Genomic DNA, 14389 nt, shown 5'->3' with positions numbered 1-14389 from the left:
ATTGTCAAGATAGCTTTTAATTTGTAAATTTATCCGAAGTTTTGAAAATTTCATGGGGAATTTTAGGAATCCCAGTAGTCAGTGACCAGGCTATGTATCCACAACATCTACAGACTCCACACAAACCCACTCAGATGATTCTCAGAATGGGAGTTCATTCTCAGGTCTGACTTCGTCTTTCTTCACCTTTCCCTCTCATATCCCCCATCACCTGTGTCACAGGACACATGTAAGTAGCTGGGAGGTGATAAACTCTGACAGTAAAGCAAAATCAGAATTAAAGGCAAATGTTTAATGAATCATGTTCAAACACAAGCTAGTCAGTGAAGAACTTTAGGTTCAAAGGGCCAGATGTTCTACATCCCTAAGAAACCGCAATCAGCTTCTCAACCTGATTGAGTATTTTCACACTGTATCTTGCTGCCACAAAATTAGTTGCGCATTTTTGAGTGTTGATCTATCACTAAAAGATTTAAGTTAGGAGACAGAAAGAAAATGTTTTGTATCTGTATTTTTTAAAAAAAATCTGTTGAACAAGGAGCCAGGTGTCAGTTTCCTATGGGGGGAACGTTCTCGTGGAGGTATTGTAAGGCCAAGTCGGTCCACTTCATCTCTTGTTCTTTAACAGATTCTGTGGTGCCTCCGTTGTCCTGTTCAGGCTCAGGAAGCTCATTCTGAAAAGGTACAAAGGACATTCAGAACGATGGCTTCCTTTGCATTAACAAACCCCTTAAAACTCAAGAACACTTAGAAGGAAAACCTGTGAGTTCCTGAAACAGGTAGTATAGATATCCTACAGAAAGAGCGAGAATCAAAAAAGTGAGGAAAAAAAGTCACAAGTTTTGATCAAACGTGCCCCATCCGCCTCCAGCCAGAACAACGGCATCATGACTCTGGGGCTTGTATGGGAGGCACTGTGGCAGAAGGCTAAAGACACAGGATTCCTGGAGCCACCGGGATCCTAGCCCATGACTCCACCATTTCCTGGGGTACTCGGGCGAGGTATTCAGACCTTCGGAGGCTCTGATTCCTTTTCAGCAATGAGAGAAAACAGTAGTCATCGCCTCACAGGACTGCTGTGAGGGCCAAGTGAGGTAACGCAGGTCAGCACTGCATGGGGTGTCCAGGGCATGAACTACTTGCCATCTTCACCAGTGGCTAGGAACAATGAAAACAGCTAGCACTAAATCTTTTGGAGCGGGTGGAGGGGGGAGGCTGCTTTATAGAATGCCGCATCTGCTGGCATATTCCTTACGCACGAGAAAAGTATTCAAAACAATCCAATTCAAAACAATTCAAAGGTATCCAATGTGCCTCTGTTACATAATGGAGGTGAGTGGGGAGCACGGAAACATAAGACAATAGAAGAGACTTCCCTTTAGTGGTGGAGCAGGGCAGCAGAAAGCAACGCAGCTTACCCACAATTGTCTGAAAATGGTAAGCCATGGGCCACACTTAGTGTAGAATCTGGGGTAGTGTCCTTATGTATTTCCAGGTTTACTGAGATTTAATTTACATATAACACTGTGTAAGTTTAAGGTGTACAACATGATGATACACGTATATACTGTGAAATGATTATTGCAGTAAGGCTAGGTAACACGTCCATCACCTCGCATAGTTCACCAGTTTTTTGTGCTGTGGTGAGAATTTTTTGATAGTTTCCTTGTATTTAAATTTGTTACTATCAGAACTCTGCTTAGTACTAGAATTCTCTGGTACCAATATATTTCTTTTCATTTATCAACTTGCAGTATATGAATATAATAACTTTTTCCTTCAAAATGACGTTCAATATGAATAAAATGATTTAATTGTAAGATGTACAAGTATATCTGAATCACATACATTTTGTTCTACAAAGGTAAAACTCAGATTCAAACATACTTGTACAAATTGAAAGGAACTATCATTTACTGTAAAGCAATAATGCACTCAAAGAGAAAATTTGGTTTCAATAACTACTTCTAGCTGACAAAGCATAAACAAGTCCTTGGTTAATCAGTTATTTAATTTCATCTCATTCTAAAATAAGCATGTCTTTAATTTGGTCACTATTGTCTCTTGCAACAAATGCCAACATATAAAATTGCCTATGTGCCTGGAAAACAAACACAAAGTCTCAAAAAATGGCCACAATTCTTTGCAGCTACTCCTATGAAAAGTCAGAGTTTATTTCCCCAACCCTCGGTTGGGGTTGGTCATGTGACTTCTGGGTCTAGGCTCTAGGCTCCAGGAAGGCTTGCAGTTTCCTCTCACCCTGCTCTTAGAATCTGAAAATGACTATGTGAAGTCTGGGCTAAGCTGCTGGATAATGAGACTGTGGCCTAGTTAGCTCATCATTCCAGCTGACAGCCTGCTCATTGTGAGACATATCAAAGCCTTCAGAACTACTTAGCCACCAGCCAGTCTGCTGGCCCACTGCAAAACACCAAGTCCAGCAGGGATCAACCATGCTAGCAAAGACAAGAAGACTCAGCTGAGTGACAAAATCATGACATAAACAGCTATTGTTTTAAGCGACCATATTTTGGGGTATTTGTTAGGCAGCAGCAAAAGCTAACTGACACAAACATTGCCTTAGAATCGCAAACCCTGGGGAAAAGACATGGATTAGCAACAGGGCCAGGCTACAGCTTGGAAGTCAGCATTGAAATTTCCCTTTCCCTCAACCCTATCCACACAAATCATCCCCAAATCCTGCTGTCAGCATGTCCAGAATTCAGCGATTCCTCTGCACTTTCTTGCCTTTGTTTAGGCCCTCCTCCTTTGTCTAGGCACTGCATTAGCTTCCTAACTGGCCTCTCTGTTCTGTCACTGGCTCCTTTCTCCTTGGCAGACATTCTCTAATAATGCTGCTGAACTGATCTTCTAGTATTTTGAACACAGCAGATCTCTACTTTGAGGATCCTCACTCCTCAGGATGAGGGGTAAGCTTGGTATCAAATGCTCCTTTCAAAATAAGGTCCAAGACCAACTTTTCTTCTTACTTACAACAGTTATATTCTCCATCCACACTGAATACCTTACCATCTCCCAAAGCCATTCAAAACTTTTGCACATCTGTTCCCACTGCTTGCCCATCCTCACTAACCCTCTGTTCCTCTCCTACGACAAGCTTAAATGTGATTTTCCTCTTGAAGCCCTTTCTAATGCCCACCAGGCAAGCAGTCACTTTCTAGACTACATAGCTGTTCATGACCTCCACTCAGAACACTTACTATTACAATTATTTTTTGATATATGTTGCCTTTCTAGACTCAGAGGGGCAGGAAATGTCCTTATGTTTACCTAGTCTTAAGGCACACAATAGGTTTCAAAGAACTGCTTGTGGAACGAAAGAACCAACAGAAGTCCACAGGGCAGGATTTGGAGCCTCACAGACCTCAGTGTGAAGTCCAGCTTATTAGCTACCAACCTTTGGGCAAGATCCCCTCTTTGATCCTATTTTCTTCCTGTACAGTGGGGACATCATCAGCACCCCCAAAGGTTCTTTTAAGGATACAGATAAAATATGTCAGGTTTCAACTTCAGTCCATGGCACAAAACAGGTATTCAATGAAAGTGGAGCTATAATTCTTATTATGCTCTTTTGATTATTTTTCTAAACTTGAACTAAGCTGTCATTTATTACCTGTTATGTGTATTATTCCTTGAACACAGTACCTCTTATTCTTAAATGAAAACATATATGGCCGCAGCAGACCACCTGCTCGCAAGCTCTATTTAATCAACAACTCTTGGCAGGCTCTAAAGAAAAACAGTCCTGGTTCTTCTTGTTAGGCTTCTATGACATAAACAGAATTTTTAGTAAGCATTTATTCGAGTAAAACGTTTAGATCTTATGACATGAAGCTTAACAAACTCCCTGCAGAAGAATTTTCCAGAGATTAGGAAAGAAAAAAGCCTGATGATCTAAATGTAAAAGAAGAAAAGCCAGGTCTCTTCTGAATATTTTCCAGGGAACCTAGAATAGATATGTGCTCCAAAACTGTGAGTTTCTAAAAATGACAGGCCACAGGTAGAGAAATTAAGTGCATATACCACTGCTTCTTGTTCCTCCTCATGGTATGCGTTAAGTTCTTTACTACCTTTGGTGTGGTGGACAGAACATGGCTCAGAGGACCTCAGTTCTAGTTCTCATATGACCTCTAATTGAGCTGGTCACCTCAGCAATCTGAACCACATTTCTCTTCAAATACGAAGTTGAGCTTAATACTCTCCAGAGGTTTCCAGAGTCAGAGGACTCCATAGTTTTGATTTCTTTGACTTTAGTTTATTTGTCCATTGATAACCTATAGCTACTAGGGTCTACCAGATCAGACCTTTAACTCATCACCCTCAGCACACATTACAGCCTACCAGTGGTATTGCAACATCCTCATAAGGCAGCTTGTCTTCTCGCCAAGCATCGTCAATCAAATCCAAGATTCTTCCATCTCTCTGTACCTCACTGTCCATTCTCTTGAAGCTTTGATCTTGTCAGATGGGACCTGTAAACCAAAGAGGTTATTTCTTAAACATGAAGAATGAAAAGATGATGTAATCCAGCACTAGGGTTCTCTAGGCTTTCTAGTGTGGATGTTTTGGCATTGGATCATCCCGGGAAAGACTCATCTCACCTGGATTAGATTACAGTTTCTTTATAACATCACAGTACCTCCCAGCTGATCTTCCTAGTCACACATAGATTCCATCTTTTGGTCAAGTTTTCTCGGATCACTCAGAGTCAGCATGCATTCTGCCCTTGAATGGTTCCTTGTTTTTATGATTCACTAGGCAAGTTAAGTTGGCTTTATGACTGATCGTTCAAGCATTATTGTTTCCAATTGCTGTGCGTAAATTTCTTATTAATGATTCAGCATGTTTCTCCCCAATTTGGCCTCAAATTGTTTTTCACCTATTCTTTAGAATACATCTAACTTGTCACACTTTCCAGCTTTTGCACCTAAAAAGGTCTCTTTGCCCCATCACGAACACCTATTTTTCCTTCCAAACTCAAAGTTGGGTGTCAGCTCATCGGGGCTAATGTCTCATTTCCAGAGTTAGGCGCTAAGGTGCCTTCACTCTTCAGGGGCTGGAAGCGTGGAAAGTACAAGGCGGGCACTGACCAGGCCACAGCCACCGTCCCAGGCACTTGCCAGTCCCCATAATGAACTGTTACCACTTTCCTGAACAAAATCTTTCTTGACTGTCCCAAAGCTTGGAATGCTCTCTTCTTCCTTTTTTCCTCAGCTAACCCCCAGTCACTCTAAACAACTTAGCTCCCAAGTTGCCTCCTGCAGGAAGCTTTCTCTAAGCCCCAAGAAGAACGCGGTACCCGCCCCTCCGCAGGTTCCATATTTCCCTGGGCGCCGAAAATGGGCCCCATCAGGAGCTTGTTACATTGCCCGTTACAGGGTCTTCCCAGACATGCGGTGCGTACGTTTCTCCAGGATAGGGGCAGTTTTATTCACCTCTGTTTTAGAGCTCCGTAAGCTTGTAGTTAAAAGAGCAAACCTGGAATGCCTTTTCCCCCGCTAAATATGACCCTCTCGGGCCACCACCGTCCGTACAGGCGTGGGATCCCGCCCCACAGCCTCGGCTTCCGGCCCGAGGCGGGCTATACCAAATGCGGAAGCGGGGGACGTCCAGGACCGCCGTGTAAGTCCCTTTCTACCCTCCCGACGTGCGGTAAGGGAGGTAGTTATGAGGATGAGGTGAGGACAACGACCTCGGCCGATCTGACTCCTACACTACCTAAGCTAGGGCGCGGGAAACCTTTACCAGCACTGGCCCAGTGCGGCCAGAACCACGCCCCCAGCGGTCATGTGACAGACGCGCCCTGCTCGCCGATCCCCGGATGTCGGTCAGCCCATTTGGCGAGGCGGAGGGGGAGTCAGGAGGACGTTGCTTCAATCAAAAGTGAAGGAGCAGTAGGCGGAACGAACGTTCCGAAGACCGTGACTGGACGTCAGGTTGGCGGTGACGCGCGTGCGCGCCCCCATCCGGAGGTAACGGCGGGAAGACTCGGGGGCGCGCTCGTGGCAGGCCTGTAACCGCATGTGTGCAAGTCCAACAGGCAACGGGTGCCCGTGTCCGGAACCGGAGGCAGCCCTGGCTGCAGTGCGGCCGCAGACTGAGCGGCCGAATGGCCGGGGGCCGACTTCCTCAGCCACCCGCTGGCCTCCAGGCTCGCCTCCGCCGGCCCGGCTCCGCCCCGGCGCCCCGCCCCTCCTCGCCGCAAACGCTTCGCAGACACGCGAAGCAAGATATGGATTCCCACGGCGCGCAGTCCGGGCCAGCCAGGTGGTCAGCCCTTCCCCTGAGGCCGGCCGGCGGGAGGGCGGCGGGGTGGGCGAGCTGCTCCCCTTCTCCCAGCGGAGTCGGCAGCGAGTCAGTCTGCCACTTCTAGGGAGGTATCCCCTGCCCAGCCCTCCCGCCTGGGCTGCTTCATCTGGCTAGCTTCCTAGCCTTGTTGCGACTTAGGTTACTGACGGCAGGTGATAGCGGTTCGTTTATGGGAGGGAATTTTAGCAAGTTTTGAAAATAATTGACTTAAAAACCTTAATGTTAGTTCCAGAGGTACGGTAATGTGGCAGAAATCATGAAGGACAGAATTTGGGGAACCCTGAACTTATTGCTCCATAGAAATCAGGGATGCGAAATAAATAGAAAAAAAGGGATGGGTCCATAGAACACTATAATCATGAACATATTTGAAAGTAGTAAACTTTAGGCTCATAATGTAGTTTTTACAACATCAGAGTAAAAGTGAGCTTGCTGTCAGCGACTCGTGTTCATTTACAGCGACTAGTTAAAAGCACACGTATTGCGCAGAGTAGTTTTCCTTAAGCGTTACAAACGGTTCCTTAAACCAGTGTTAACATTTTTTTTCTTCCTTTAATAAAACAGTACTGTAGGATTTGTGCCCTGTAGTTATATAGTTCCCCACATGCTTGCATTTAACTATTTTCTAGATACGAAGAGGAAACCATAAGGATCATTACACCTTACCTTCAAATATTTCTATACTGATCATAGCTGTAGCTTAATGATATAATAAAGGATATATATTTTCTTATTTGAAATGTAGTATCATTAGGTTTTTATCTTGAGCTTCTTGCCTCTTGACTATATCGTCAGTGATCAGTATAGTAAGAACCACTGAAATTAAAATGGGCTAAATGTTTATAAACATTCAGTTACACTACTCTTTAAAATGGATGTATATTCAGGTTTTAACAATTATTGTAGTTGTTGTATGTATTAACTGTATTGATGCTACTTGTCTCGCGTTAAAAGGTAGAACAACTTTGCTTGGCCCTTCCCATTGTCAATTAACGTAGTAGTGGTATTACATGGTAACAGCATCAGTAGTCAACTTTATTAGAGCTTCCTACTTTTAAACGTATGTCAGCTTGTTTGAAATTCAGCTAAAACCGACACTGACCTGGGTTTCAGGAAATTAATTTTTGGTTTCTGTGTTACTTTAAATTTTTTTCTCTAAGAACTCAGATTGTGTTTTCAGCTTTACAAAACCACAGTTTTGTCATCACATCTATGAAAATTAGTAAAAATCCTATAGACCCTGATGCTGGGAAAGATTGAGGGCAGGAAGAGAAGGGGTCAATGGAAGAGGATGAGATGGTTGGATGGCATCACTGACTCATTGGATGTAAGTTTGAGCAAACTCCAGGAGATAGTGAAGGATAGGGAAGCCTAGAGTGCTGTAGTCCATGGGGTTGGAAAGAGTTGGACATGACTTAGCGACTGAACAACATTGTCAGTATGCAGTCTGGGTTCAGATTTTCCCACCTGTCCCATATATGTGTTTTTAAAATCAGCTTGTTTGGATTAAAATCCCATAGAGATCCATGTGTTGCATTGAGTTGATACACTTTTTCAATCTTTTTCTGTTTTTTTTTTTTTTTAAGATTTTTTTGCTTTGTTTTGATTAAGATCATTTTTAAAGTCTTTAATTTATTACAACATTGCTTCTGTTTTATGTTTTGTTTTTTTGGCCACTTGGCATGTGGGGTTTTAGCTTTCTGACCAGGAATGGAACCAGCAACCTCCTGCACTAGAAGGACCTCCAGGGAAGCCCCTCAATCTTTTTTAATGTTACAATTTTGTTGCCTCCCTTTTTTCCCTTAACGTTCTAGATTTAGTTGATTGCATCCAGATGCCATCTTTTAACTTGTACACCTATTCCCTTTATTTCCTTTAAAGGGAATAAACTGGTAGTGAAATCTAGACTTGCACAGCCCATATAGTAGGTGTCAACCACCTGTGGCTATTTACATGAATTAAATAAAACTAAAAATTTCAGTTTTGTAGTTGCACTGGGCACATTTCAAGTGTCTAATCCGTCTATGGGGTCGCACAGAGTTGGACACGACTGAAGCGACTTAGCAGCAGCAGCAGTAGCAGCAGCAGCAGCAATACACATATGCCAAATAGCTACTCTTCAAATGCTGCATATATAAAGTGTCTTCATAATTTCATAAAATTCTGTTGAACAGCACTGATCTAGAAGCTTGATCAGATTCAACCTTGACTTTTTTGGGGGAGGAGGCAGAAGAAGATTTCATTGTTGGTGCAGAATCCTTCAGTGAGGCACGTTATTTCTGAGTTTCTCTCTTTCTTAATGTTAAGATTGAGCAGCATGGGTTCAGGTATTGTCAGCCCAATCCATTCATCATGAAATTATCCATGAACCATTCACTTAATGGTGAGATCCTTTCATGGATTTAGGTTGCTTATATCCATTATTGCATTAGGGCCTGCAATATAGTGATTTTCTGATTCCATCATTCCTTAGTATTTATTAGCTGGAAATTTTTTATGAAGAACTTTTTAACTCACCAGCTGTTTGATAACCCCACCAGCTATTTGAAATACAGTTTGTACAAGAAAAGCAAGAAAAATGCTTAATTCTTTCCCTCTATTTTCAGAGCACAGTAATGAGTTGGTGGCCTAGCAACCTTCAAAGGTAACCATGAGGATTTTCTTTTTTTTTTAATCATCATGAACTTATAGATTTGAATATATTTAAAGTTTCTCAACCTATTGCAGTCTTTTTTTTTTTTTTTGCGTACTCAAGTTGTTGGCAAGTGGCAGCCTGTTTAAGTTGGCTCCTGTCCACTTTGCTATGACCAGTGGTAGTCTTTGAGAGTTTCTTTATTTTCTTTTAAAACATGTTCCTGGCTCGCTTATACATTCTGGCCACCAAGCAGCCCTGGTTCGTTGAGGTGATTTGAGAGACAAGTCTGGGTGCTAGAGATGCTCTTGCTACTAGGTTGGTCATTGGTTTTAGGATTTACAGTAGCCAAAGTTAGGAAATAGGTACATTTTAAAAACAAGAAACATACAGAATTCGCATTGATATTGCCAATTTAATTTCATAGCTTTTTAAAAACACTTGATTTTATATTTTTTATATCTTTTTCTCTTTTGCTTATTAACATAGTTACTTTTTTCCTGTATGTAATTCTTTCAAATTAAGAATACCAAATTTACTGTTAACTGTTTCCTGAATGGTGTTTAGGATTTCTTTGTAGTACTTTTTTTGTCCTTAGTACCTACCCCACTTGAAATATGTACAGTAAAGTTGTTGTGTTTTCAAAGCATATGAAGCAATTTGTTACATGGTAAGGCTGCCAACTTGGTATCTAGTTGATAGTTTATTTCGTTTCCAGTAATTTTCAATACTGCTTTTTTCCCCCCTTCATTTGGATTTGTTTCATTATAAGTAAAACATTGGCATAGTGCCTATAAAACAAGTATCCGTTAAGGTCCATCCTGACAAGTTTAGCTTCCTGTTTTGTCTACCCTATTTCCCTTTCTTATAGGTATCATATTTACCAGTTTGGGGCTTGTCCTTACATAAGAACAAATGCACTATATATTATATATCTATATATAATTTTATATGCTTAATGTATTTTGACAATTATGCATAACATGTAGTTTATATTTCTCTACTGTGAACAGGGTTAAGCATCTTTTCATATGTTTATTTGGATTTCTCTTTCTGTGAACTCTTTGTTCTTATCTTCTGCCCATTTTTCTATAGATTTCTTTTTTCCCTTCAGTTTTTAGTAGTTTTAGTCTTTATGCATTTGGATAATTAACCCCTTGTGATAAAACTTTAAGTATTGTTGTCATTTATCTTTCAGCTTTGCTTACAGCATTTTTACCATGTAAGATTGTATTTTTGTCTACTAAAGATTTCTTAGTCTTTGCCCTTATTCTTTCTGAATTTGGAGTCATAATTTAGACCATGTTTTAAAATTTCACTTTTATTTTGGGAGGTTTCTTTGATCTTTTATCTGATAATTTTGTCCCTTAAGTTTCAGTAGGAACCCTTTTGGGCATTTGTAAATGATACTGATTATTTATTGGAGCAGGTACAGTTTTTCAGTCATAGTATATCTGACACAGCCGTAGATCTTTGTAATCACAGTAACACCAAGGCAGGTAAGGGACAAAACATTGTAATCCTCCTTTAAAATGAGACTTGATGAATAGACATATTCTTTCTCTTAGGATTAATTCATAATTCCAACTAGATTTATTTTCTTTCTGTGTCCCATTTTGTGAATAATTTGATCTCAGGCACATACTTCTGGGTATTTTTCCTGATCTATAAAGTGAAGAAGCTAAATTGGAGGCCTTCTGGTCCTTTCTAGCTCTTAAATTCCAATATGTTAATGAATTTCAAAGATTTGTCCATTATTAGATACCTTCTTTGGATTCTGTTTCTCTAAGATTTAAAGTATGTTTTCCCAGCTTTCCAGACTTGATGAAAAAGCCTGTATTTCCTTTAACCACCTTATTCTAGATTTCACTGATTTAAAACAGTCTTCATTCCAATGGAGATTTTTAATTATAACTTTTGATTGTTGATGTCTTGGTCTAAATGCTGAAATGACTAAGCTTGTCCTGTGCCAATTATAGAGCTGCAAAGTTTCCATTTAACTACTTTAACACTTTATGTTAATGGCAAGGAATAACAGATTATGACACTAATTATTAGGTTGGTGCAAACATAATTGTGGTTTCAGACTGAATTTTAGATCATTATAACTAGGCTCAAGTGCATCTTTAGTAATCAAAATAGTGTGTTAAGTTGCTCAGTCATGTTTGAGTCTTTGCGACCCCATGGACTGCAGCCTGCCACGCTCCTCTGTCCTTGGGATCCTCCAGTCCATTGGAGTGGATTGCCATTCCCTTTTCCAGAGGATCTTCCCCACCCTAGGATCAAACCCATGTCTCTTATGTCTCCTCCATTGGCGGACGGTTTCTTTACCACTAGCGCCACCTGGGAAGCCCAATCAAAATAGGAACTATTACAGTCAACATATTTTTGCAAACAACAAATAAGTTTGTTTATTCCTGTAGCATAAAAATTCATGCCTTGGGATTCCATGAACTCATGGAAAGCATTTTCTGCCACTGTGCTGGTTGTGGAAGCATTTTCCCTGCAAAAAGTTTTTAAGATGCTTGAAGATGTGGTAGTTGGTTGAGTCAGGTGAATATGGCAGATGAGGCAAAACTTTGTAGCCCAATTAGTTAAACTTTTGAAGTGTTGGTTGTGTGACATGTGATCAGGCGTTGTCGTGGAGAGGAATTGGGCCCTTTCTGCTGACTAGTGCCAGCTGCAGGCATTGCAGTTTTTGGTGCATCTCATCAATTTGCTGGGCATTCTTCTCACACGTAATGGTTTCACTGGGATTCAGAAAGCTGTAGTGGATCAGACAGGCAGCGGACCACCAAACAGTGATCATGACCTGTTTTTGGTGCATATTTGGCTTTGGGAAGTGCTTTGGAGCTTCTTTGCAGTACAACCGCTGAGGTGGTGGTTGCCATTTATCCTATAACATCCACTTTTCATCGCACATCACAGTCCAATAGAGAAATGATTCATTGTTGTTGTGTACAATAAGGGAAGATGACATTTCAGGATGATGATTTTTTTTTTTTTTTGATTTGCAGTCAGCTCATGCGGCACCCACTTACTGAGGTTTTTCACCTTTCCAATTTGCTTCAAATGCCAAACGACTATAGAATGATTGATGCTGAGTTCTTCAGCAACTTCTTCTGTAGCTGTAAGAGGATCAGCTTCAGTGATCCTTTCACTTGATTGTTGTCAGCTTCCGATGGCGGGCCACTACGCTTCTCATTTTCAGGCCTCTCGTCTCCTTTGCAAAACTTCTTGAACCACCATTGCACTGTACATTCATTAGCAGTTCCTGGGCCAAATGCATTGTTGATGTTGTGAGTTGTCTCTGCTACTTTATGACCCATTTTGAACTCAAGAAAATTGTTCAAATTTACTTTTTGTCTAACATCATTTCCCTAGTCTAAAATAAATATAAAATAAATAGCAAGTAATAAGTCATTAGCAAAAAAATATAAAGCTAGAAATGTGCATTAAAATGACGTATAACAACCACATTTATATAAAAATGTATTCCAACATCAAACGGCAAAGTTTGACAATGCAAACCCATAATTACTTTTGCACCAACGTAATACTTAAAATTGTATTTATTTTGGACAAAGAATAAACTTTACATAATTATTGCATGGAACAGGCCAAAAAGGAAAGCAGAGTAATGTACTGCATGCAGCTGAATGAGGGTCAGATTGTTAGGAAAGGAGTCCGTGATATAGCTGCGAGAGAAACTCAGAAAAGTCCATAGAAATCTGAGTTCTTACTTTTTACCTGATCCTCAGGAAGAAGGGATGGTGTTTGTTAGCTGCTCAAGAAGATGGTGAAAGTATTTTTTAAAAAACATTATATATTAGATTATTTTCTGTAGCAAATGTTACTTATCTTCCCTACATCACCCGCACCTTTTGTTTAAAACAGATCTCAATGTCTTAGACCATGATTTTAAAGTCTGAAATGGGCTATTTTCACTGTTGTGCTGCTGCCCTCTGGTGTCCATGGCGGTGGTGTCATGGTTCAGTCTGTATTTCTTCCTGTGTCCAGACTTTTCAATTTGGTTTCATTTTGTTTATATCAGGAAGATATTATTAAATCAAAAGAAGATATGCTGATGTATTTTAAGACCTGGAATACTGTAAAATATATAAAGATCACATATTGGCTGGAGCCTAGGAGTCACCCTGCCTCGGTTGGAGTCCTGGGACTGTGGTTTGTAGTTTACCATAGTCAAGTTAACCTTTAAAGCCTCAGTTTCCTCAAAATGATAGTATGTATCTTTTACGATTGTAATGAAGATTGAATTAGACAGTATAGACAAGGCAGAACAGTTGAGCATTCAGTGACTTTTAGCTTCTCACTGGACATGAATTCGAGTAACTCCTGAAACTAACGGAGGACAGAGGAGCTTGGCGTGCTATAGTCCATGGTGTCAGACACAACTTAGCGACTGAACAACAACAAAATAAATATTGCTAATTATTAAATAATGTCATCCAGAAAGTATATTGTGTATTATGTTACCAAATCTAAATATCCACATAGAGTTGTCAAGAGCATGGTACTTACAGTATGTATGTGTTTGACCATTAGAATCCCTTTAAAAACTGGAAAAAATTTTGGAGACTATATAGGTCATGCCCCTTCATAAAGAAAGAAAGTGAAGTCCAAGGACACAAAGCTAGTTAGTTGCAGAGTAAGACTCTGTCCTGGATCTTCATCTGCCTAGTACTGTCTGAACTGTGTACTGCCTTTCAGTTTCCTGCAGTGGAGCAAAGCAGAATCTTTGTCTTGTTGTAATTGACTGTATCATTGTTTGAAAGACAGTGGAATAGAACATAAAAACCTTTAACTTTTTATTTTGTCTAATTTTGGTATAATAAAAATGATAAACCAACTAGAAAGAAATCCTCTCTGCCATATTTATGCATGAATAGTTATTTAATACTCCTGATAGTAACTTTAGAAATAAGTGCAGATAATGTGCCGTGGTTGTATTTTCCAGTCTTCTTATTCTCCTGTGTTTGCAGGATACCCTATGCATGTCTGTATCACTGTATTTATCACTTTAGGGGAACATTTTAGTAAATTTTTTTCTTTCCCATACTGGACTATTAATTCCTTGAAAAGGGCTATTTCAGTTTCAGTACTGTATATCTAGTGGTTAGTTCAGTTCCATTCAGTTCAGTTGCTCAGTCGTGTCTGACTTTTTGCGACCCCTTGAACCGCAGCACGCCAGGCCTCCCTGTCCATCACCAACTCCTGGAGTCTACACAAACCCATGTCCGTTGTGTCAGTGATGCCATCCAACCATATCATCCTCTGTCGTCCCCTTCTCCTCCTGCCCTCAATCTTTCCCAGCATCAGGGTCTTTTCCGATGAGTCAGCTTTCCGCATCAGGTAGCCAAAGTATTGGAGTTTCAGCTTCAACATTAGTCCCTCCAATGAACACCC

At 40.6% G+C, this 14389-nt stretch overlaps 2 protein-coding genes across 13 annotated transcripts in view; one reads left to right on the top strand and one right to left on the bottom strand.

The window, feature by feature from the left end:
- Nucleotides 1-271: 271 nt before the first annotated feature.
- On the bottom strand, nt 272-5892 carry ANAPC13 (anaphase promoting complex subunit 13). 5 transcript variants are annotated; one of them, XM_044946971.2, is made up of 3 exons: nt 5767-5892; nt 4363-4493; nt 272-674 (listed from the first exon to the last, which is right to left on the bottom strand). In XM_044946971.2, the coding sequence occupies exons 2-3, from the start codon at nt 4459-4461 to the stop codon at nt 549-551; spliced, it is 225 nt and encodes a 74-aa protein (XP_044802906.1). In that variant the 5' UTR covers nt 4462-4493; nt 5767-5892; the 3' UTR covers nt 272-548. The 5 variants fall into 5 exon arrangements, with proteins under 5 accessions (XP_044802906.1, XP_006058645.1, XP_006058644.1 ...); XM_006058583.4 differs by having other exon boundaries at nt 5740-5879; XM_006058582.4 differs by lacking the exon at nt 5767-5892 and adding an exon at nt 5500-5636.
- Nucleotides 5505-14389, top strand: part of CEP63 (centrosomal protein 63) — a 79281-nt gene continuing 70396 nt past the window's right edge. For 3 of the 8 annotated variants that reach the window (XM_045166463.1, XM_045166462.1, XM_025291443.3), the window contains exons 1-2: nt 5862-5993; nt 8937-8974. In XM_045166463.1, the coding sequence (XP_045022398.1) occupies nt 8946-8974 (29 nt within the window). In that variant the 5' untranslated portion in view covers nt 5862-5993; nt 8937-8945. The other 5 variants (XM_045166458.1, XM_006058584.4, XM_044946937.2 and 2 more) reach the window with 5 other exon arrangements.

The sequence above is a fragment of the Bubalus bubalis genome, chromosome 1 (assembly GCF_019923935.1).
Source record: "Bubalus bubalis isolate 160015118507 breed Murrah chromosome 1, NDDB_SH_1, whole genome shotgun sequence".
In the NCBI taxonomy this organism is placed as follows: domain Eukaryota; kingdom Metazoa; phylum Chordata; class Mammalia; order Artiodactyla; family Bovidae; genus Bubalus; species Bubalus bubalis.
The sequence above is the reverse complement of the archived record's forward strand: the minus strand, read 5'-3'. Positions and strand labels throughout refer to the sequence as shown.